The 26,761-nt window shown below is 28.9% G+C and overlaps 4 protein-coding genes across 4 annotated transcripts; 2 read left to right on the top strand and 2 right to left on the bottom strand.

The window, feature by feature from the left end:
* The first annotated feature begins 3,047 nt into the window (after nucleotides 1-3,047).
* Nucleotides 3,048-6,841, top strand: LOC112596890. Its single transcript, XM_025342714.1, has 11 exons — nucleotides 3,048-3,235; nucleotides 3,662-3,933; nucleotides 4,022-4,293; nucleotides 4,367-4,589; nucleotides 4,709-4,969; nucleotides 5,064-5,435; nucleotides 5,548-5,763; nucleotides 5,875-6,171; nucleotides 6,258-6,352; nucleotides 6,436-6,647; nucleotides 6,721-6,841. Coding segments are annotated over exons 1-11 (2,343 nt in total). The 5' UTR covers nucleotides 3,048-3,233.
* An 11,538-nt stretch (nucleotides 6,842-18,379) lies between these two features.
* Nucleotides 18,380-22,575, bottom strand: LOC112596886. The gene is made up of 5 exons (XM_025342709.1): nucleotides 22,518-22,575; nucleotides 21,055-21,243; nucleotides 19,528-19,974; nucleotides 19,081-19,347; nucleotides 18,380-18,948 (listed from the first exon to the last, which is right to left on the bottom strand). The coding sequence occupies exons 1-5, from the start codon at nucleotides 22,573-22,575 to the stop codon at nucleotides 18,380-18,382; spliced, it is 1,530 nt and encodes a 509-aa protein (XP_025198494.1).
* Nucleotides 22,576-22,744: 169 nt separating this feature from the next.
* Nucleotides 22,745-23,215, top strand: LOC112596887 (KRAB-A domain-containing protein 2-like; the record flags this gene model as incomplete). The annotated part of the gene is made up of 1 exon (XM_025342711.1): nucleotides 22,745-23,215. A coding segment is annotated over one exon (471 nt), but the record flags the coding sequence as incomplete, so codon positions are not given.
* A 593-nt stretch (nucleotides 23,216-23,808) lies between these two features.
* On the bottom strand, nucleotides 23,809-26,418 carry LOC112596888 (zinc finger MYM-type protein 1-like). Its single transcript, XM_025342712.1, has 3 exons — nucleotides 26,029-26,418; nucleotides 25,862-25,952; nucleotides 23,809-25,679 (listed from the first exon to the last, which is right to left on the bottom strand). Exons 1-3 carry the CDS (start codon nucleotides 26,416-26,418, stop codon nucleotides 23,809-23,811), a joined length of 2,352 nt encoding a protein of 783 aa, XP_025198497.1.
* Between the last annotated feature and the right edge of the window lie 343 nt (nucleotides 26,419-26,761).

Below are 26,761 nucleotides of genomic sequence, written 5' to 3' on the forward strand. Positions count from 1 at the left end.
TACGGTGTACTTCGTTCAGTTACGTATTGCTAAGTTTCAGTGAAATAAAATGTCCATTTCTGTAAAGTAGACAGCTGAACAGCTGTTCTGTGAAAAAGGTAACTAGCTAAGACAATTCTTTATCATATTTATAAAAGTTAATATCAGGATTGTTGGAACATGATTTATTTTAATTTTGTTAATTTATAAAACTTACAATAGAACATTGGAATTTAATTTAGGTGCCTGGTGGTTAAAGCAATGATATTGTTTTGAAAACAGATAGTTATTGTGCGTCCCGTTGATGTCGCGTCGATACATATCAAGCGTAGAATAAATACAATGTTTGCAAGTTAAAGGTTCGTCTTTATTTATCTAATTAATATTAACAGAATACAATTTTATAAGCACAAGATGGTGTGAGTGGTGTTACGCTGCCTCGAAATAACTGATGAACGAGACCGTGGTGGTGTTTTACGACCTGCCTCTGAGCGTCTCGAATATCCTAACAATCTGCTGAGCTCTTACCTGGCTCAACTTATATATGGTTATGACGTCAAGATGTGTGACTTAGGGTAGTGATTACCGATGACCTAAGGGCTCTCTAAATTAAATCTTTTATTTCAGTTGGGTGCCTTTCCGCCGATTTCATCGGTTCTAAAATTACAAGACGTGTGATCAAGTCTTGATTGTCGCATCGATAAAGTAATTAACACTTCGTTTACTCATCATTTCTGAAAGTCAGGACGTGTGATCATGTCTTGTTATTAAATATCGATGTGCGGGTGATCGCCATACCGTTCGATACTACACTGTTTGAATATGTTATTCCATCGGTATACATCACCCTCTCCGTATAATATATATGTGTAAAATAACACGGTACGTCATATTACTATTACCAAATAAGGCCAAATGCATATTACAGGACGAAACTCGTGCTACTTTTATGTTCACCCAAAATGGACAAAATTGAAATAATAAGATATAATGAAACTTTTGGAAAACAAAAATGGAACCATATTTAACATTGTAAGTAATAAGTAAATAAACTGTTGCGTCCGCACCGCGTCGGCCCCGTCGGACCAGTTATAGTTTATAAGATAAGATATCGTTACTCACATGATCGCGGTATTAATTCTTTCTTGTGTGTCACAGTCGTCTGCTATCGTTTGGCAGAATATAATGTCTTTCACGAATAAAATGTATATATATAAATTAACTAATTAAAATGTTCAAAATAAATCGTAATAATACACATTGAAAATCAAGTGTTTTAAATATACAGTCCACTAACGCATAAAAATATACGTGGTCTTCATGGCTACATAAACAATAGATAACACATTTATTCCTACCAAATATCGATTGAACACATTTATCTCATATAATAATATGTCTACTCCCGATAACCTTTGGCTATTCTAAACCATTGAGAAGTAGTTAAAAATCAATGCATAAACATACTATAAGTAATTTTACTATGGTATAAAATAATTATTGTTTTAGATTTTATGAAGAATGTTTGCTTTTGGAAATCGTTGATCCACAATTTAGCAAACGATTACTAAAAAGTGATATCGTCGATCCTCCACATATCAGAGACAACATGGTAAAAGCTACGGAAAAAGTTAAGGGAAAAAAACAAACAAAATTATTGAAAAAAAAATTATAAATATGACGTATTCCTTAAAAAATATTTATATAATTACGATACATATTATGTATACAATTTAATATTATGTATATTGTATATATACATGTATGTAGGTACATGGCCACATATATTATGAATTCAATTATTTTTTAAGAGGATGTCAGCGCACCCGTGAATCGGCCGCAAAACTCATTCTGCGGGAACCAAGTCTACGCAATCAGATTTTATGCTAGAAGTACCAAATCTTTACAACATATAAAGGAGAATATTACCTGTGTCGTAGCGTTTTAATTTTTTTGATAGCAAAAATGCAAATGGATTTATCAATTAATTAATACTTGTCTTTTCTTAATTTTTGATTTGCTTATTAAAAAATATTGAATTATGCTAGAAATAAAATAAGAACGCTATTGCACAGATAATGTTTTCCTTTAGGCTCTGTAAAGTTTTTATAATTTTATGATGAAAACTGTTCTCATACAGTTGGTTCGCACAAAACAGTTTTCATTATATTTAAAAATTGAAAAACAATTATTTCCTAGTAGAGCGCTATGCGTGGTATGCGACGCGCAATGTAACTATCTTCGACAAATCCCCACTTCATATCATACGTTCTGTGCACTGAGTAATTATAGCTATTAACCGGCATATCGCTGTTTCCGATCCCGATTTCTACGTATTGTCAGACCAGTTATTAATAATTATTATACATTTATACAAATTATACCCAATGGCCAATATTATTATGATACGTCTTTTATTTTTACGTACGATTACAATATACTACGTCTGTACTCTGTAGCGACTAGCAAGTACTAATAAAAACAATTTAAATATACTTGGACAGTATAAATAATGTTTTGAATATTATTTTGAGGGACTACGTATAGTTGGTATATTATAATTTGTTATAACGGAAAAGCATTTATTATACAAAACATTTAATTTATGCGAATGAGCATTGTGGTTTGTCGTTTGTGTTCCTTGGTTTTGTTTGTATTTTATAATTGTTTTGCAAATAATGGCACCAAAAAAGGTACGAGCAGTTTCAGCTAGACGAGCTCGATCAGGTCCAAAGTCAAGGTCAAAACGTATGAAAGAAACTAAAAAAGGGATTAGTTTAAATCGTAACAACCCCCTAAATGTTCGGTAAGTACCAATTATAATAATTATTTCTGCATTAAAAATTTAGAAAATGAAATGTATTTCTGAATTTTAATTTATAACATAGTAACAGTCAACATTTTTAGAAAAAATTCAAATATTAAGTAAGTAAGAACACTAATCTTCTCACTATTTAATATTTTTCGTAAGGAAATCTTTAATCTGTCTATGATCAAAGTTAGTTAATAGTAGTAACTAACTTTAATAAATAATAATTTTTTACAGTGCAAAAACTGATACTTCTATTACGACAGAAATATTAAATGAACATCAAATATCTGCAGATGATATACATGATTTAACACCTCCAGCTGCATTTTCTACTCCAATCATTTTTAAATTACCAGAGCATAGAAACGATTTAATTAATTTCTCTTGTAGTGAAGTAGAAGCTTTTAATCTTCAAACTAGTCATGATGATGAACGTACTAAAATGTAAGTAATAAGTAATAACTGATAGTCGCGATAATTCGCAAGTTAATTTATAGTTAAAAATTCATACATACAATAATTCAAGTTTTAAAATTCAATACAATGTTCTACCTACGTTTTGCTAATGATAATATTATAAAACAAAGTCGAGCGTAATTCCACAAGTATTTTTTACGAGTCTTTAACTTTATACGAAAATTTAAGAAAATTGTTTTATTTCTTTTATATATAATATGTTGTTTTTCTACTTGGTTTAGAAATATCACAAATACTCACAACTTTGTAGAATAAATGCATTATTAGAATTATAATATAAAAGAAAATGATAATAATAATAATAATTTTAATTAATAACTAAGCACCTATAATATGTAGAAATTACTAGTTCTATTATTATAATTATTTTATAATTATTTTTTTGATTCGTAGGACTACTGAATGTAAAAAAGTACCCTTAGTTGGTCGAAGGATAGTAGACATTTTTCACATATTTGAACAAATTAGAACGTTTCGACATGAAAGTGGTTTCGATTGTACATTCAGTGATATGGAATATGTTTCAGAAAAATTGAACGGCTATTTTTCTACATTTGAATTCAAGTGTAAGATGTGTTGTATTAAAATGCGTATTTCGTCAGAAAATATAAAAGCTGACTATTTGACTATAAATAAAGCGGTTTTAAATGGCACTGTTGCAATCGGTAATTTTTTTTATAATTTTTAATTAAAATGTTAAACTTTTTAGAAAAAGGTACAACATATTTTTTGTTTTCAAATTATATAACTTAGGCATTGGACAAAGACAATTGACAGAATTTTCAGCTGCATTAGAAATGCCTTCTATGGCTAATACGACGTATTCAAGAGTTCACAAATCGATGCATTCTAGTATCCACGACAGTGCTCGGACAGAAATGTTAAAAGCTGGCGAGGAAGAGAGGAGGTTAGCAATTGAAGATGGAGACGTCGATGAAGATGGAAATGCTCTATGTACTGTGGTAGCAGATGGCCAATGGGGTAAAAGGAGCTACAAGTCGAAATACGACGCACTATCTGGAGTGGTATGATATTTTAATTTTTAAGCTCTCTTTAAATTTTAAATGCGCTGAAAGTTGATAAATAATTTTTCTATAGGCAACTATTATAGGATATAGGACAAAAAAAGTACTATTCGTCGGGATTAGAAATCGATATTGTGTCGTATGTCATCGCGCAGCTTTAAAACAAATTGAAAAGCCTAAACATAGCTGTTTTAAAAACTGGAATAAATCGGCTACTAGTATTGAAGCTGATGGTGTAGTAGAAGGATTTCAAAAAAGTATTGAAATGCACAATTTGAAGTACAACAAATTAATCGGTACCTATATGTTTATTTTTATTTTATTACTATGTATAATTCGGAATTCCTAGTTTATTATTACAAACAAATTTTACTAAATTATAGTATTATACTATTATACCTATTATATTATTTAGGCGATGGAGACAGTAGTGTCACTAAACGTCTCAACGAAGTTTTACCGTATGGTCCTAATTTTTTAATACAGAAAATCGAATGTAGAAACCATTTATTAAGAAATTATTGCCAAAAACTTACTGCTGCTGCAAAAAAATGTATATATCCTATAAATGTACGTAGATTTATTTTATCAAATATCATGAGGTTTAGGACTGGTATTGTAACAGCTATTAAGTATAGAAAAAAGGAGAATAAGCCTACAACGCAACAAGCTTCAGGTTTTTTTTTATTAATATTTTTATTTACTATACATCAGTAAAATTATATACATCTTATCTATAATATTATATTTGATTTTTCGTACACTTTAAGATTTGGCAAATGATATAATGAACAGTCCGTATCACATATTAGGAGAACATAACAAGTGTGACAAATATTTTTGTAAAGAATCTAAAACTGGTGATCAAAATTTAGTTTCCATCGCTGAAAACTGTGGTTTAATGAGGGAAATTAATATGGCTAATCGGCGTTTATTCAACAATGCTCAGAGTCTCTTAAAAAATGTTGACAATAATATATGTGAGCAATTTAATAGCATGATTAACAAATACATTGGTGGCAAAAGAACAAATTTGTCTCAAAAACACACATATAATACGAGAGTAGAGGCAGCTGTGATTGCATTTAATTCACAATCGTATTTACGCACAATTCATAAATCTATAACCAATGCAAGTCCAGGTAATTTTAAAACTAAATGTTGTATACCTATATCGTCTTTATATTATGCTCTAGATATTTATTTGTTTACATTTTTATGTATTGTACTATATACATATTGATATATAAATAGGAACATTTGGAAAACGGTTTTTATCAGACGCTAAAAGAATAAGAATTAATAACTGTAGACGAAGAATTTTATTTCCTAAAAATAAAATACACTTAAAAGTTAATGGGCCTGACGAGGATTATGGTTTGTCTGAACCATTGATAGAAGATATTTCAGAAGAAGATATAAAACAAAAAAAAATTGCGTTCATTAAGAGCCTTTCTGAAATGGATCGAAGTAAGTATATCTATTTGCATAAAAAAAATTAACTATAACTGCGATTCTAAATATACATTTGTGTATATTATATAAACTTATTATAATATTATTCATTTATAATAAACATAGGTTATTTGGAAAAAGAAACTAGAAATCAAGCTGACTCTCAACTTTGGCATGTCGAAAGACGAAACCGAATAACTGCATCAAACTTCGGCAAAATATGTAAAATGAGACCACATACGTCTTGTAAAAATACCGTTTATGGTTTACTGTATGGTAACAACATACAAGCAAAGGCGTTGGATTATGGAAAAAGTATGGAGCCATATGCTAGAAATGAATTTGAAACTAAATTTGGGTTAAAAGTTTCTCCAGCTGGTCTATGTGTGGATTCTGAAATACCATATTTAGCAGCAAGCCCAGGTAATATATCTACAAAAAGTTCAAGTTATATCACATTAAACCTACCTCATTCATGTCATAATATTATAGTTAAATTAACATTTTAGATGGTTTTGTTGATTATGATTCATTGATTGAAATTAAATGCCCATACTCAGCAAAAGACTGTGATACCATAATTCACGCGATAAAGGAAGGAAAAGTATTATAATAATATATACGTAAAATTATTTCACACATTTTTAAGAATAAAAAATAATAAAAATGATATATTTCATTTTCTAGATTAAGTATTGCAGTATAAAAAATATAAACGATGAAAACATAACTGAACTAAAAAAAACATGTGATTATTATTATCAGATTCAAGGGCAGTTGCATATAACCAGAAGAAACCTATGTTATTTTATAATATATTCTGAAAAATGGATTTCAGTTGAAAAAATCATTTACGATGAACACTTTTGGTCCGAAAAAATGTTAGATTATTTAAAAACGTATGTATTAGCGGCTACTACATAAAAATATATAACTTATATTCTAAAATATGAATTCAAACGGTTGTTTCAGATTCTATATGGAATGTTTATTGCCAGAACTTATAAATCCTCAATATTGTAAGCGGATATTGATAAATGATATTAAAGAACCCGATCATATAAAAAAGCAACAAAACAAAAAAATAAAATAAATTTGTATACATCTTATAATATAAAAGCTTCACTTATTGATGTATTGGTACTTATTTATTTATTTATTATATTTAGCAAACAGCAGCTTTAATTATTAGTTTGTGGACGCGTGCGATTATTTTATAAAATGCATTCGGTAATATATTATAAATAATCTGGAAATTGTCTTTTTATTAATTAACGATATATGTTTTCATTTTAACGCGAGAAATGAGCATTTTTAAATATTGTAATATTTTAAATACTCAAAACTTGTATAAAAATCGAATATCGTAAAAATATAGAGAATATTCTTAACTTTAAGGTTGATAATAGGTTAATTCACTCTTATACCAAAGCTAACAACACAAGGTTGGTTCTAGTAATGCTGGTATGTTGTGGTAGGGGCAGAAAGAGCGAGGAAACAAACGGTGCATTACATTTACATTACATAACATTACATCGGCGCGAAACGTTTGACACGATGGTCTAAACATTAATGATACCGTCTCTCCCGAGAATAAAACACGCGACTACGTCGCAGACGAAATGGGCGTAGTTTCAAGCTGTCGCGACTGCGGCGATACGGCGAACAACGCCATCTCTTGAGCGTTGTATACGTTCTACTTTCACGCTGACATCCTCTTAACTATATTAATAACTTAAAATGACTTCCTATTCATATCTAGAATTCTGTTTGATAGATATTATAGATATATTTTACTAATTTTCTTGAGTAAATTGCAGAACTCACAGAACGCTCACGACGTGTGATTTAATTATTTGTTACTTATTAACTATATATGTGTATCTCGTTATGAAATTAATGTTGTATAATATTTTTTGTTTTATGCGTTGATACAAATATTTAAGTTGACGGTAACTTTAAAATATAGTTTGTAAGCGAGCGTGACGCGTGTTAGAAGTACACAGGTATTACTATATTAGCGATTATTGGGTAGGTGACATAATTATAATAGGTATAATAATATAGTATAATACGAAACGCTCAATAGCACTGTAGCGAAACGTTCGAAACGAGAGTCGGTGAAATAATAATGTACCTCTCCCGCGACTAAGACGTGTGGACCGCGTTGGGTAGACAATGGGCGTGGTTACAGTCTGCCGCGACGGCGTGGATACGTCAAACAACGCTATCTCTGGAGCGTTCGTTTCGTTATATTTTGGTGGAACGTCCTCTTAACAGATAATTGCGGATCTATTCTTTACTCGTTTACACTATTACTATATTTTATGTAATATAGCCGTAGCCCTATGTATTTGAAAAGTCTTCACTTTCTGACTACAGACTGAATATCTAATTATATCGTTCCCTATGAGTTATTGCCTACTGGTTTACAAATTAAAAATCATTTATTATTTTTGTTATCGATGAAACTAACATAATAGTGTTAGTTGTCTTTTATATGGGTTATTTTTATCATTAGATAAATGTGTTTGAATATTCTATTCTTTGGCAGTGCGGTACGCGGGTTGAACAGGAGACATTTTTTACGTTTTCGATATTGTAAATTGTAATTGGTGACTATTTCAGTGTATTGTGTATAGTGTATAGTTTGTTATAGTTTTTCATATCAAAATATACAAATTTAATATGAACAGCTCTAATAAAGTAAAAAGTGGCGCAGAAAAAAAACGTTTAAAACAAGCGGCAGAATTAAAGTCTGCAGCTTCAGATCCGAAGCAGACAAAAATTTGTTTTAGCAATATTAGCCAATCTAATGCTACAAATTCCATTGCTGTAATAGAAAAGGTTAGTTATATATGTTTGTAACCAGAATCTTTGTTTCAAACTTAAATGTTGACATTAGTGACATAATAAATATAATAAATTAAATTTTTGAACACATTACTTTCTTTTGTGTGCTTCCGATTTTTATTCACTAAAAAGAATATGTTTTGAAATATTTTGGACTATATTTTCAAGTCATAACTACAGCAATTTATCGTTTTATGATTTATTTTATAAATAATAAATTTTAAAGCTTTGATGTACGGTAAAGGTAAAGGTAAATTGTACTGTCTTTTGATAATAAATATAATTATTAAAGAGTAGATGGATGTTCAATGTTCATGCAATTGTTTTGTATATTTTCTCTGTTTGTCTTTATAAATGTATACCTATTTTATAAATTTTTATACTTTTTTTCAATTATAACGTTTAATTTTGACTTTAAATCAGACTATTATATGATATAATTTTTATTTATAAAATTATAAAATTTTTAATAAATACATTTAACATACAAAATATTAATATATATATATTTATTTATTAATACATTTATTTATACCTACATTTTTTTAATACATTTTACTGAGTTCATTTTTAATTTCTCATTTATAAATAAAATTATTTTAATTAAAAATAATTAGGTAATAGGTATTTTAATAGTTGATTACTTTAATTTAGAAAGTAAAATAACTTAACTTATTATTTTTGGTGTGTGATTTTCATATGAATGAATCAATGATATATAAGACACTTAGTTCAAGTATTTGTAATAGTTTCAGTTGTGGTAGAATTAAAAAAATGTTAGTTACAAATTACAATTTATTCAATAATATGAGTTACCATTACTGTATCTCACTTGTGCATCAGCTTATTTTTTATTGATTTCTTATTATAAGATATTTATTATATTAAAATTATTAAAATTATTATAAATGTCAGTAATAATAATTAGGAAAAAATTTTACTAGAGAGAACTTGATTGCAATGATGGTAATGACAATGTTTTTGATATTCCTGATGATTATGTAAATGGCTTACCTACTGATGCGAACTCTGGTGTAATAGATGTTACTAGCTTTAAATTACCTATCAGCTCATCGATTTCCAATAAAATAGATTTTGTAAAGAAAAATACAATTCAACCAACAGTATTAAAAATGTTGTTATTGATTTCAATAAAGTATATTATAGATCTGTTCTTGGTAAACAAATTCACAGAAAGTGGTTATCAATTTTAAAAAATTCTAATGGCATAGATGCTATGTTTTGTACTATTTGTATTGCATTTGGACTGAATGCAGCAAGTAGTAATTATTCTTCTTCTGAAGGTTGTACCAATTTCAAACATGTTTACTCGGCTATTGAACGTCATGAAAACTCTCATATTCACTGTAATGCAGTTGAGCACTATTTTCGAGCATCAAATGAAATGTCAATTGAATATTCAATCAACTGAAATCTTGTAATGTAATTGCAAGAAAAAAAGAGGTAGAAAATAATATCCATATACTAAAACAAGTTTTTGATATAGTCAAGTTCATTGGACGTCAAAATTTACCCTACAGAGGACCAACATCTAACGAAACATTTATCATTTGAAATGATAAATTTTGTAGCTCAACGAGATTCAATATTGAATGAACATTTACAGCAATCTATAAAAAAGAGTAAATTAAGGAAAGTTAAACTTGAACAGGATAATAAATTAAACTCAAAAGGTCGAGGATCATTGGTAACATTTCTTTCTAAAACTACTGTTGACAAGGTGATACAAGGAATTTTGCTATGTTTAAGAAACAAAATAAAAAATGAAATTAGCCAACAAAAATTTAGTATACAAGTAGATAGTACGCAAGACATTGGCGTCATTGATCAAGCCTCAATATGTGTCCGCTATTGTGCAAATGGTGAAATAAAAGAAAGGCTCTTAGCAATTGTTCAAGTTAAAAGTTCTACTGGTAAAGATTTATATCAGTTACTAAATTGTTGTTTTTTAGAACATGGACTAGAATTTAAAAATATAGTAGGAGAATCATTTGACGGCGCAAGTAATATGAGTGGCCAATTTAATGGATTACAGTCTTTCATTAAATCTCAGAATAAAAATTCCATATACATTTGGTGTTATAGCCACATTTTAAATTTATGTGTAATAGATGTTTGTAAAAATATTGACTCTAAAAATCTGTTTGATCTTTTAAATCGTTTAGCTACTTTTTTTGGTAGTTCTTACAAATGGATGAATATTTGGACTCGTGAAAGTTATAATAACACTAATATTGGTCCACATAAACTAAGAAAATTGCAAAAAGTAGCCGAAACAAATACTAGATGGTGGGCTAGACATAAAGCTTTAGATTGGGTTTTCAAAGGTAACGATTGTTTATTTCCAACTATTATAAGTGCATTACAACATATTACAGTGGATGACTCTTTTGATAATAATACATCCTCGGAGGCAAGTTCCTTATTAAAAAATTTAATTGAATTTAAAACTATATTAACAGCACATATTTTCTTAGATATATTTTATTTTATCAGACCTACATCTAACTACTTACAGACAAAACATCTTGATTTTGTATCAGCATGGAAAATGGTTGATAGAACTAAAAATGATATAAAAACTATTTCATTTCATAATGTTGTAAAAAATGCTGAACGGTTTACTACAAATATGAACGAAAAACTTTCAAACTTGAATATTTCAAATGACATAGTCATAGAAGAGACATTTCCAGAACACCGTATAAGGAGAAAAAAAACATATTTTGATGAAAATAACCAATATTTCACCTTTTCAACCTGCCTTGACCAGTATAGAGTACAAACATTTCAAAATATAATTGATCAATTGAATATGAGCTTGAATGAAAGGTTTTCCAACAATAAAGAATTAATAGCTGACGCACAGTTTTTACACCCTAGTTGTTTTCAAGAAGATTTCATACAATCAATTCCTAAACATGGCTTACAAAAATTAGCAGAATTAGCAAGTATTGATTACAATAAATTAGTTGAAGAACTTATTGCTTTTTCCAAAATATTCAAAGGTTTAGTTGGAAATATTTGTAAAAGAACAACAAATATTTATTTCAATGAAAATTAATCAAACGAACTTGATGTTGAGGATGTGAGTGATGACGAAACATACATTGACAATATTGTTCTGTATAGTGACGAAAATATGGTTGGTAGAAATTCTAACAATAAACCTGGTAAGCAGAGTATTCTAAAGACATAATATATGAATCAATAAATTAATATAAGTTTTTTTTTAATTTTATAGAAGTTGCAAGTTGTAAAAATACAAACTGTTCTGGTTGTTTAGTTTGTTGTTATAAGTTGCTGTACAAATATAACATGCATTCTGTGGCTTACCAATTTATTTTTAGCTTATGAATATTTATTAACATTGTCTTTTACACAGGTTAACTGTGAACGGTATTTTAGTAAGTTAAAAATTATAAAAAATAGGTTACGTTCATCACTAAGCCAGGAAAAATTAGAATCGTTTATGATGGTGAGTGTTGAGAAAGAGTTATTGGAGGAAGTATCATTTGATGATATTTTAGAACATGTGAAACAAAGCTCACCATTAATGAAAAAAATGTTAAGTTAAACATCTAAACACATTCAATTGTGAAAAATAATAAAAAATATTATGTTCATAAGATAAATAAAGGATATTGTATTTATAAAGGTATTTATATTTTTTTAAATAGTTCTACATGTAAAATTAACATTTATTTTAAATTATAGTAATAAAACATTCATTATATTTACAAAATCACTACTGATTTAGTAATAATATAGTAAAATATTTAGGGCCGCTAAGTTGTATTTCCCCCTGGGCTGACGATCTCCCAGTTCGCCCCTGAATAGAATTAGAATAGAATAATAATAATATTAATAATAATCGAATCAATATAATTATAATATTCATAAGACTACAGGCTTGTCGTCCAGTTGTCGATACCGTAATACGGGTATTCGTAATAATTGAAAAACAAAAATAGCAGACGACTGTCAGCGTACACATACTTTTATATTTAAGGAATAATAATAATAATTGTGTAGCGTGTGCGTGGTTTGGTCGGTCGGTGCGATAAGACGATGACGACCGAAATAGTCGCACAGCTGAACATGGTGTCTGTTATTTATAAATTTGGTTTCTAATTTTAAACATATATATGAGTAAAACTGTTTTATATTAATTGTTTCTTAAATCGATATTTTTTTCACAAACATAACATAATAATATTGAAATAACGGGATTAAAACAGGATCATCTTCTAAAAACGGGATAAAAAGCGTCCCGTTCGAAGTTTGTCGGGACAACGGGACATGATAACCAAAAACGGGACAATCCCGTTTTAAACGGGACGTCTGGTCACCCTAAACTAAACTATACGTTCGCATTTTTTCCTTTTTTAACCTCTTCAGTTTTAGTATATAACATGTGTGAGCAAAAAAATACTGTTAGTTTAAGCTGTTTAACTGTTAGTTTATATTCATTTTTTTTTTTCGTAATCGTATAAATATTAATTTTAAAATCGTTTTATAATTTCAATGAATTTATCGTTATATAATATGAATCCACCAGTCGTTGTATCAAAATCAGTATTCGATATCCGTCCTTTAATTAAAAAATTACTAGTTGTATTACGTATTTTTAGTGTTTGGATTTTGGAAAAGTAAATAGAAATGACATAAATATTTTTGAGAGGAAAAATTTTGAGATAGGTAAAATTTATAATATTTCAAAACCTTCTATAACTGTTGTGACTAGAATTCGATGTTTTTTTTATTTGTCCATTTATATAATACATGAGATTGCTTCATGCTGATTGTCATCAGAGATTTGTTATATTTAATATTTATAATTTTAATGCTTAATTGTTGTATCTCTCTTTTTCATCTTTTTCTTTGCGGTGTTCATACAATGATTATATAGTTTCGTTTATCAAGTAGTTTTCGAAATTATAAAGTAGGTGTATTTCATGGGGCGTCATTCGATTGCGTCCCGTTTCAACCTTTTATACCTTTTCAGTATGTTAATTTCGTCCACAAGTCGGATAGGTAAATTATTTTTTCTTACTTTTTTATGTTCCAATTGCGTCCTGTTGTATGATATATAAACATAACATTTTGTAAAACGAATAGCCATTATTAATAATTATTTTAATAATAATAATTATACAAAAACCAATAAAAGTAAATCCAAATATATAAGAATAAATAATTTAAAAAACGATATTTAAACTTATCAATTATACGGATTTCTTTATTTTTTCACTAAAAATGGTATTCATTATTAAGTCTAAACTTTAAAGTATCTTTCAATTCTAAAGCACTTTACGTACTAAATTGCTACGTATTCGTAAGTCGATAAGAGTACCAGCCTTATGATAAAATGTTCGTAAACTCATCAAGTAAAAACCAATTCGTGTTTAAATATACCTCCATACCATGTATGACAAAAATATTAGATTTAATATGTCAATTTTATTTATCTGTCACATTAACGCTTACCTACTATACAATAGGACGCAATCGGAACACGGAAAAGGTGGGCAAAAAATCGTTTACCTGCATCTGGGACGCAATCGACAAACTCCGATATTATGGCTACAACACGATTGCGCAATTTTTCTTTTTTTGACCCGACTAAACACACCACGATTGCGCAAAAAAATTGTAACACGATTGCGCCTCGATCCCTTTTTACCTGTTAAAATCACAACACCATTGCGCACCAAATAATATGTATATATAGTATATACTATAGTATCATAATATATACTATATATCATAGTATATACTAGATACGATGTGTAATAACTAATAATGTATGTATAACATAAAATAATTAATCAATTAAATTAAAAATAAATAATTAATTCTCCTGGTATTATATTATAAATTATATATTAATGTCAATACCCAATATTATTTGTTTTTTCGATAGTTATATCAATTTTCAAGAGTAACTATTTTCTGCATTGGTTTTTATTTTTATTTTTATAATTTTATCTGATCGTCGACTCGGTGAAAGCACGGACGTAGTGCTTACATAGTGCATACGTCCGTGGCGTAAAGCAATAAATTTTAGTAGAAAAGTACCTTTAAAGATAATATTTTCTTAATAAGCGATATCACAATATCGGCATTGGATATTGGTATTTTTGTTTCATTCGCAATTTATATCGCGTATAAAGTGAACGTTTATAGTATTATTACAGTATAGTCTAGTGTAAAATATATAGTGTCAATTATTGAAATGGATCTGAAAATTCAAAAGAAATTTCAAACCGAAAAAGGTAAGCCATGCATTTTAGTCGATGGACATAAATACAGGGAATTCAATATACTAAAAAAATGTGGTAGCATCGGATACCGTTGTACCAATAAAAATTGTTCTGCAAGTCTGCTTGTTAATAAAGATGTTACAATAGTTATTAGTATGCTTAACGATCATAACCACGATGTAATTGCTGAAAATATCGTTGGTAGGCAAATTATCAATTCCCGTATTAAAAGGAAATGCGAGAATGATTTATTAACAAGGCCGAATAAACTAATTCGAGCTGAACTTCAAAACGCAGAAAATGATATTGAACTTGTGTATTCTGATGTGAGGTTATGGAGAAATAGTATTTATGATTTCCGTCATAAGAATATTCCTAAAAATCCAAAAAGTGTTGAAGAATCAAAAATTCAAATATTTGATAGACGTGAAAATATAATAAGTAATACTAATGAGTTGTTTTGTCATATGGAAACAGTTTCAAGTCCGGTATTGTTTACTTGTGCTACTAATCTTGAAATATTAAGTCGAAGTTCTCACATTTTCGCCGATGGGACGTTTTCACATTCCCCCAAACATTATGAACAACTTTATACTATTCATATATTGCAAAACGGTTTTTATATACCTGTAGTGTATTGTTTTTTTGACTTCAAAATCAACTCAAACATATATAGATATGTGGCTTACAATTATAGAATTGTGTTTGAAATTGATCGGTATAAATTTACAACTATCATTAGCTCAATCAACTTTTCATTTCGATTTTGAAAAAAGTACACATAACGCTGTTAAAGAAATTTTCCCGAGCTGCAGAATTCTGGCATGTAGGTTTCATTTAAATCAAGCTTGGTTTAGACATATTCAAAAAGATAATCAGCTACTAAATGAATATAAATCAAATTCGGAATTGGGTGTTTGGCTAAAAAAAAATTTTTGCTTTAGGATTTTTACCAGCCAATTTAGTAGAGAATGCTTTTTATATTTAATTGAAAATTCTTTAACGTCTAATTTTGGATTTGCCGATGATTTACTTAAAAACTATATAGAAATCGATGCACAATTTCCACCAACTTTATGGGCAGATAAACCATCCAAAGAAGCTAGAACAACTAACGGTCCAGAATCTTTTCATAGGCACTATAATTCGCAGTTTTATACCTCGCATCCATCTACTTTCCAAGTAATAAACATATTATTAGGTATTCAAACTGAAACCTATTTAAAAATAAATAGTATTAAACGCAATGAAAAAAATAAATTACGAAAAGAGCAAGAAAACAATATTAAATTTATAATGGGTACTTGGGAACAATTTAAAAACAACAAAATATCAATGAATGACTATTTGCAAGCATTGGGACCACGTTTTTGTGCTAGTCACCAAATGTAATTTTTTAAAACTTATTATTATTAAATTTATAACGGATTATTTTTATATGAACCAAAAAAATATTGACTATTGACTATGTCTGTATATACATTTACCATATATCATGTAATTTAAGAAAAAACAATTTTTAACCAAGCCAACGATGATAATTTGTTGACAATCCTAAGCCTGCAATAATTGGGAAGGGAAATTGAATTGATTAATTATATTATGTTGTACCTAAATTATTATACATATTATAGACTATGGTATATAGTATATATGGTACTATAGATATAATATAAAATATATATAATTTTTTGCTCAATCGTGTTGCACCGGTATATTATATATATATATATATATATATATATTTTTTTTATGAAAGGATATAGGGTGGTGGGAAAATAATAGAAAAGAGAAAAAAAAAATACAAGAATGTGGTAGTTATTGCCGAGTATACTATTACATTCATCTCCTTCGTTGTATTGTGTGGATTGGATCTTCTTGTGGCTTCGAATGTTAATATTAAGTAGTCTTGGTGAAGTGTTGGTTGACCGTCGTTTATACCTTTGTTTTGATGCCAATTTCATGTTAAATTGGTTTTACATTTTTTTTTTTTTAACATCTCACTGTTTACATTTTTGTGAAACTGATTTTATAAGTTTATCCACATCAGTAGCTTCTTGGAATAATTAATATTGATTTTAGTCGTGTGAAATGGATTTTTTTTTTTTGAGTAAGTATTAGAGATTGTATTGTTTATATTTTGTTGTAATATTATGATGTTCGAACTTTTTGTAATTGGTCTTACATTGTAATTTTTTTATTCAACCAATTTTTTTTTTGTTTAAGTGTAAAGAGTGTATTTATTATTAGTTTGTTCAACTTCGTATAATTATCTTTGTGGAATAGGAGGGGACACGGTTAACATATCTATTTTGATAATAGCAGGGTATGAACCCTATTATTATAGTAAGCATGGTTAACCATGTAATATAAATGATGTCACCTAAGAAATCATCAATAAGTGGTTGTGGCATTTTCTTTAGCATTATATCATTAAAGTATTTTTGGGGGTCTTGTATTTGTTTTGTTACGTGGAAGTTAGGAATTTTGTCAATCCAATTTCCGTCAAGTTTGAAAAGGATATATTTTCTTTTCCATTCTCATGGTTTATATTTAATGATTTAATTATTGTCCATGATACTGGTAATACTCTTTTGACTGAGTATGTATATAAATTGTTGGTTTCGTAAGGGTGCATTTTTGGTATTAAAACGATATCATTTCTTAATAGTTCATAGCTACACGGAAAGGTCATTTTTATTAATCTTGGGTGATTGTAATTTAATTTAAGTTCTTCTGTTTTGGTTATATTTAAAATTTCTTTTTTATGCTTAAGGTAGGTTGTGGGTTAGTTATGGCGAATGTGTTTATTCCTATTTGTTTTATTATTATAGAGTTGTCATCATATTGTTTAATGCGTTGGAAATAGCAGTATTGATTAATTATATCTAATTTTTTGTTTTTAAAAATTGCTTCTACGCATTTTGGGAAAAAAAGTAATATCAGATGAAAATATTGGAATATTACATTGGTCCGTTATTGGTGGGTCAAAGTGTTGTAGGCCGATTCATGATATTATCTTGTGTTCATCATTCAGTGGCGCCGAACTAATTTTTTTTTAGGTGTGGCAATGGGCATTAATTTATACCCACCCACCTACCACTATATGGTATGAAACCTAAGCCGTGGTGGCAAGCCCCCCCCCCCCCCCCCAAAGACACTACAAATTTTTTAACTTAGAAAATATAATTTTCATGAATAAATTATATTATTTACTGTATTTTTACATTATTTAATATTTTAATATACAGATAAGTACCATAATTTTTAATTAACATAGAAATTAATATGATCATCACACATCAGAAAAGGATATTGGCAAAGAAACTGATTTAAATTTTATATTTTTCTCTATATAGATCTTAATATTATGAAGACATGCAGTACTATTATAAACTATTTATATAAATAATATAAACAACATATTAACCAACTATTGACATAAATATAATATTAGGTTCATTGTTTACTGCATTCTGTTACTCATTTGATTAACATAATATTTTTTTAAGCACTGTACTATATGATGTAAAAATATTGATAACTGAGTCAAAGTCAATGTCAATATCATTCTCACATGATATTAACATCAGAGAATCTAATCGTTCTTCTGCCATTGTACTTCTTAATTTACTTTTAATAAGTTTTAATTTTGAGAAGGCTCGTTCTGGAGATGAACTTGAAATAGGTAACGTTAGTCCAATGCTTAGCGCTGTGTAAATTGCTGGAAACACTTCTTTCAGTCCATTTTGTTGAAATAACTTGTATACTGTGTTTATTGTTCCACAAGTTGTTGACATAATTAGATTTTCTGTGTTTTCTTCTTCGATGTCATCATTGCTATTATCATCACATGGTATTGGCTTATGTATCTTCACTGGTAATTTTATAAGTTTTTCAAACATTAAATACAAATTTACAAACTGTTTGTATTCACGTCTCAAATCCTCAACCTTTACAAATTGTCCATATATTTCTTCAAAACCTTCAAATGCATCAGTTAGTAAATTGGAGTTTTCTTTAACTTCTATTATTCTCTTTACTTGAAAAAGTGATAAATCTTAATATAATGGTGTTGACTGATCATTAAATCTTTCTCTAATTTGAGTACACACAATATCAATGATTGTTAAGTATCTGTTAACTTTAAAAATTGTTATTGGGCAGCTGATAGGATCAGACATAATTTCACCTGGCATTTTCTTTTTTGCTCTTTTTCTATTTGCTACTAATGGCGTGAAAGATAATTCGTCACTTTTAGATGATATATACTGATTCTTATCTTCGATTAAATTTTCAAACTGATTGTCATCTCTGAAAGCTTGAATTTTTTCAAATACACTTTGTATATATTCAGTAGCAGCCAATAAATCAATTTGTACGCCTTGTAAAAATACACTTAAAGGATTAGTTAGCTCAAATATTTGTTTGAATGTAAAACTAGTTAATACAAATGATTCTGACAATAAATAATTTAGTTAACTTCCAGCCTTAACACTACTAACACGATCAACATAATTTTTTAATTCGTCCAATGTGTCAATTAATGAATCGTAAGTCTCAAAAACTGTATGAAGAGCAGCAGCATGAGATGATCACCTGGTAGTTTCTACTCTTTTTAACCTACGTAATGGCTTACCAGGATATCTTTCTTTTTGATGTTGTGAATATAGCCCTACTCGTTTTTTACTGCTGCCAATGTAATCATATAGTGTTTCCAAATTACCGAATAGATTTTTGGCCTGGGAGCAACTACTTACTGCATCTACTATTACCAAACTAAACCTGTGTGTCCAACACCAGACATATGTAGTGGAAGGGTTATGTTCTTTCATTATGGCCTGGAATCCATTGTAGGCACCTTTCATTGAAGCTGCACCATCGTAAGATTGGCCAATTAGATATTTCTTCCAATCTATATCCATTTTTTCACATATATCGTTGAACATTTTAAACGAATGTTGGCTAGTAGTTGATAAAGTTTCTCGAACAGCTATTAGTCTTTCACAGATATCACCGGTGTTTTTATTTATGTAGCGAAACACTATTGACAACTGCTCCTTTCGAGAAATATCAAATGTAGTATCTACAGACACGGCAAAATATTTGGCATTAATAAGCTCATTTTTAATTGAATTACGTATGTGAGTGGCAATAGCTTGAATTAATTGGTTTTGCCGTTCCCATGTGATAACATTATATCAGTAGCGTAGCCAGGATTCTTCTTCAGGGGGCTGATCAATTTTTTACTCAGTGTTGATTTACCAAGGTTTTTCCATAATTTTAAAATGCAAATACCGAAATTTTGTTTTAGACTTTGGTTCCTATATCTCTTAATATGTTAATTGATTTATTAATACACTTGTATACTTTAAATACTTTGGATATTGTATTTTATAATAATATACAATAAATAATTTTACCTGTATTAATTATTTTAAAAAACATAAAAATAGTAATCAATTTTCTTTTCAATAGAACATAATTTAGTATACTAACATTTTATATAATAAAACAAACTCCAATTTAATAAATATGAATAAAATATGATGAATAAAAAAAAAAAACAATATTTATTTACAAAAAATTAAAGTGACAGTTTTAACACGTTGACCGCCATGCGGCCATATAAAAATAATTACATACTGATAATTTTTAGGCCGCCGGCTGCTACACTATATCATTCGTAGGAAGCCATATGGCCGCCGGCTGCCGTAAACTCTATACATTTTGCAATAATAATAAGTATGTTGGCACTGTGTTTATACTTTTTAAATTCACATTGTGACATAGAAGAAGAAATTACTATTCTATCTGTATATAGCACCTCCATATACGATAATTATTATTATTACTCAAATTTAACTATATATTTTACTTAAAACTTCCAAAATAGATTATTTATTTAATAAAACTTAATCATTAAATACTAGAATCTTTAAAAATCATATTTTATGAAATAAATAAAAAATTATAGTACCTTTTCAAACAATAAAGTTAAAATAAATTTCTATTTAAAAAAAAATTAAAATATTGATCCTTTTTTATTAATTAAAACTTAAAATAATTCAGACTTAAATAATGTTTGTCATTTGCTTAATTATTTTTCATTTTTATGATAATTCAAAAAAACAGTCCACACACGAATACACAACACATTTCTTACACAAATTTGTAACTCTTTTAACTTCTTTGCAGGCCTGAACTGATCCAATAATTACAGCTTTATATTCGTAATAATGTGTACATCTCTTTCTTATTTTTCGATTTCTAGCACACTTTTCTGAAGTTTTATTGAAAATATGTTTTGATGATGCTTGTCTTGATGTTGATGACGTTGATGTAGGAACAGAATCTTTATGAAGTAATGGTTAATTTAATCCGAGTATTTCGTTTATCAGTGCTTCACGGAATTGTGTAATTTTAAGTTAATTGTGTGGAGTATTTAAGTTATGTACTATAAATACATTTAACTACAGCAATTCCTAATAAAATCTCCGTCGCCACTTTATGATACCATCCAATTGACTTGCGAACTGGACTGCTGTAACTCGATAGTTAATCTGATAGGTCAATCCCAGCCTTACCAGAATTATAATCAATTATGATTTTTGGCTTCATAATTGTTTCATTGTTTCTATTTTTCTTCACCGTATCTACCATGGTAATGTTATTATGACGAGTCGATAACATAGTGAATCTCTTTCATCGTGCCATTTAGATACCACAACCCCATTCAAATTATTTTTACCTATTATTTGTCCAGGTTTTAATTTTGATTTTGTGACCTCTGGAAGCTTAACTCTGTGTTGCGTGCCAATATCAGATCCAGATCCAGGGTGTTATTTAAATTAAATTTACAACTCTTAAATACAATAATGTTTTATTACATATAAATGAAGTACATGTAACTGTTACAAAAAGTAGCTGAGTGTCGTGAAGTTGCTCAGGTCATCGTAGCTCTGGTACATCTGCCCCTGTTGGTCTCTGGACTCCCTTATATATGTTACGGGCAAAAGCCGAAATCGGGCAAACCTCAGAAATGCCCGGGCAAAACGCGAATTTCCCACAATCCTTGGGCAAAATGTCATATTTCGGCTTTTGACCGGGCAAACCTAGTTATGACCAACATCATTTGGGCAAAACCGCCAAAACCTAACCAATTAATGCATTTAAACCTCAAAACCGTATACTGACTTTTATCGTAAGGGTAAAACCGTACCTAGTGTATTAAATACGTTCGCTAATATTTAATACAAATAGTAATTTTTATCGATTATTACGATTATAGATGTCCACGCGTATCTTGTTAATTTATCGCTGTTATTGTATTTTATCAACTCGTTATATTAAAGGTACACAAAATACACCTTATCTAAATAGTACAAAATTTTATTGTAGTTCGTATTTTTGTGAGCTTATATAAGTACGTCTTTAGCAATGACTAACGAAATGTGTGTATCTGATTTTAAAACTAAATTTGAATTAAAACTTAAAGAAATTACAAAAAGTGAATGCAGTTCTCTAATAAGTGATAAAAATACGATGTAATAAAAGAGGTAGAACAAGCAAAGGTCAAATCAAAGAAAACAACGAGCGAATACAGGAGACTAAATAGATTTGACATACTCACAATCGGTGAGTTTAAAAAGTTAATTGTTCCACCAAGTAAAACCAATGGTGACATTATTTATTTTGTAAAATGCAATGAAATGTTCGATATATTGCACATGGCTCATATAAATTGTGGTCATGGTGGTCGAAACCGAATGGAGAATTCAATAAAACAAAAATACAAAAATATTACCTGGGATATAATTGTATTATATTTACAGTTATGTGAAATATGTAATAAAAAACACGCTCATCCCAAAAAAGGTTTAGTAATAAAACCAATTTTATCTAAAACTTTTAATTCTCGTGCACAGGTGGATCTAATAGATATGCAAAGTAATAAAGATGGTGGTTTTAAATTTATCTTGGTTTACCAAGACCATTTTACTAAGTTTGTTTCTTTACGACCTTTAAAAACAAAAACTTCAAGCGAAGTTGCGTACAATCTTATAGATATTTTTTGTATATTTGGAGCTCCGTGCATACTACAATCAGACAATGGTAGAGAGTTTGTGAATCATATTATAAATGATTTAGTTCTAATGTGGGATGATTTAAAAATTGTACACGGGAAGCCACGTCATTCGCAAAGCCAGGGGAGTGTTGAGCGAGCTAATCAGGACATCGAAAAAATCATTTATGCTTGGATGGAAGAAAATCAGTCTAGAAAGTGGAGTGAAGGATTGAGATTTTTGTCAATTTGCCAAAAATAGTGCTTATCATGCTGGTATCAAATAATCTCCATATGAAGCTATGTTTGGAAAAAAAGTTAGTCTTGGATTAAAAATGTCATTTTTTACCCAATGATATAATTAATAATGTAAATGACGAAAATGACTTACTACAATTTGTAGAAAATGAAAATGAAAATGAAATGGATGTATTAAATGAAAGTGAAAATGAGATGGAGGTATTAATTGATAATGAAATGGAGGTTTTAAATGAAAATGAAAAAAATTTAGTCAACCTATCTGAACAAAAACAAAATTTTGAAATAGCATGGGAAAAGGCAACTGATGGACAGGCCCGGCTCAAGTGATTTTACACACCTAGGCAAACTTAAGTTTTGCCGCCCCTTTACATTTAAAGACTATAAATATTTTTTCACATAAACATTACTGAAATATAGTTAATTCCGAGTTCATTATATTTATTTGTAATTTGTATAAAGTTAACAATTGATTAGATTGATGTATTTATAGTCAAGTAAATCCCTACTAATTTAAATAAATAAAAAAAACAATTTACAAATAGCTGTATTATAATATAAAAGTTAATAAAACATAATATAAATGTTAACATCGTATTAGAACTTGACTTTTCTTGCTTTTGCGTTAGCGAAATCAGATACAACTTCTTCCATATCCATATTATAGGCTAATTCTTTCTCAATTGAAATCATTGCAAGGCCCACTAAACGATCTTGTGTAATTGTGGATCGTAAATAATTTTTAATAATTTTTAATTTTGAGAAACTTCTTTCCCCCGTGGCAGCCGTGACAGGAAGTGTTAAAAGGATTCTTAACGATATATAAGTGTTAGAAAAAAGTTCAACTAATTGATTTTCACAAATATATTCCAAAACAATTCGAGGATTTGTTTCTGTATCATTAAATCGTCTTTGCAGAGCTGTAATTTCATCATATAATTCTACAGCATTAATGTCAGAAGTTAAGCCGTTATCTGATGCAAGTGCTAGTTGAAGATCTTTACAATGAGTCATAAGTTCATCACTATTTTTTATTTTGGAAATGTCATAAAGAAATGAAAATAAGTTTGTATGCTCAGAAAGTAATACAAATCGTTCGTTAATTGATTGTATAGCTCTATCTAAAATTGCATTGAAAAAGTTTACTTTGAATCTTTGTTTAGAATCAATTATGGGATCATCACGTGACTCATAATTAAACTGTGTATTTGTACGTCTAATTCTACTTTGATCTATTAATGGAAATGAATCTTCAATTCCAAGAACCTTTGCTAGTAGTTTAGCAGACTTCATTGTATTTTGAAACCCTTCATCAGAACGATATCTCATTAAAAAAAGTTTAGTTGAATCTAACTGTTTAACTGTTTCAGAAACGTCAAGCGATATTGATTGTAACATTTTACTGGTAATATTTATCTCAAATAAAATATCGTACCAAACTACCAAGCAACACAAAAATTTAAAGTTTAAAAACTTATTGATGATACCAATTGCCTCGGCGCGACTTTTAACACCAGAAGAGTTTACCAAGGAATTATCTTGAGATATTTCTAAAAGAGCTGAATATATTTCTTTGATTTGAAATCTTATAGCTCGTACTGCATCTAATCTGCTTTCCCAGCGGGTCCCACTTAGGGGTTTTACAGTTAGGTTATTGATGTGTTTTACTAAGACATCCCATCGATGAGTCGACGCAGAGAAAAAAACATAGACTTCTTGAATTATATTAAAGAATATAACTGCATCCAGACAACAATTTACCGAATCATTTAAAACTAAATTTAATGAATGAGCATTGCATGGTACATAGAACGCTCTTCGGTTAAGTTGGCGAACTCTTGCTCGGACACCATTTTGTTGACCACGCATATTGGCACCGTTATCATATCCTTGTCCCCTCATGTCATCAAATACAATACCATATTTTTTAAGAGTTTCAAGTAAAACATTCGTCATATTTAAACCAGTTGTATCATGTAATTCGATAAATGTTAAAAAATGTTCATTTATAGAAACTTTTGCAGGGACATTATCTTTCTTTTCGGTAGCTGTTACGAATCTTATAATCATTGTCATTTGCTCTTTATGACTAACGTCAGGTGTACAGTCCAAAATAATTGAATAGTATTTCGAATTTTGTACTGCTGATACTATTTTTTGTCTTATTTTGTTATCTAAAAGTTGGATTATTTCATTTTGAATATTTTTACCGAGGTAATTAGTATGTATGTCTTGAGATGTTATCCTACTAATATGCTCTTTTATGATAGGGTCAAATTTTCCCAGAAGTTCAATAAACTTCAAAAAATTCCCATTATTGAACTCATATAATTTATCAGAACTGCCTCGTAAAGCTAAATTTTGCATTCCCAAAGTTTGAATAAGAGATATAATTCTTTCAATGACGGCTTTCCAGTGTTTTGTTTCTTTACGAATTAAAGCTTGATTTTCATCGTTGATAGTTTTTCCTTACATCATTCGAGTCTGAAGAATTTTCCAATCTTCATACGCAATTTTATGATTTGGGGAGTTTTCATGCCGTTTTAGTATTTCAGATATATTTTTCCAGTCTCTGGTACCTTGCTTAGAGAGAGAAGATATATCTTTTTTAAATAATTTGCAGCAAAAACAAAATACTGAGTCACTTGACTCTGAATAAATAAGCCAGGTTCTATTAAGCTTTTCTCCATTAGATAGTGTCTTAAAGTAGTGAACATTAGAAAACTTTCTTTTAGAATCATCTAATGGGTAATAATTTAAATTTATTTGAAGGGGATTATTTTTGACTAATAATAACTTAATTCTATCATTTATCACAGGCCACTTTGCAGGGTCCTTAATAATTTCAACATCTAAATTTAAATTGTCATCTGAATTGTCCATTTTCGAATTAAAATCTGTAACATCAGATCTTCCATCTTCATCGGTAACTTCAGATTTAACAGTATCATCATTATCTTTATTAATATCAACCTCTAAATTTAAATGGTCATCAGGATTATCGTTTTCCAAGTTAAAATCTGTAACTTCTGTATCTTCATCGATAACTTCAGATTTAACGGAATCATCATGTTTGGATTTAAAAAATTTAAACATTAAGCCGGATTGCTTGGCAATTTCAGCTTCTGTCGCCGCACGTCTTTTTCTGTACTCCGATCCCGATAAACGGTGTCGCTTTTTAGTATTACCCACATCAGAGTTAGACATTCTTGAATTATTATTATATAATAAGATAGGTACCTAAATTAAATAATTTAATCATTACTCATTAGATACCTTTATTTTACTAATACATAATATTATTATACATTTGTAATCCACGCGACAACAGAGGTTATAATATAATATCACGAAACTAACGAAGGGATATAAAATATATAGGTTAGGTTAGGGTTATGGTATATAATTTACAGTCAACTTAATAAGACAAGTAATAACTCAAATCGGTCGAGTCATTAGGATAAACAAAAATTCAAGTTATAGAAAAAATTGGGGCCAAGATAAAATAAAATAAAATTGAAAGTGTAAACGCGTTAGATTTTAATAAAGC

This window comes from Melanaphis sacchari, unplaced genomic scaffold (genome assembly GCF_002803265.2).
Source record: "Melanaphis sacchari strain LSU unplaced genomic scaffold, SCAv2.0 Contig368_pilon_pilon, whole genome shotgun sequence".
In the NCBI taxonomy this organism is placed as follows: Eukaryota; Metazoa; Arthropoda; class Insecta; order Hemiptera; family Aphididae; genus Melanaphis; species Melanaphis sacchari.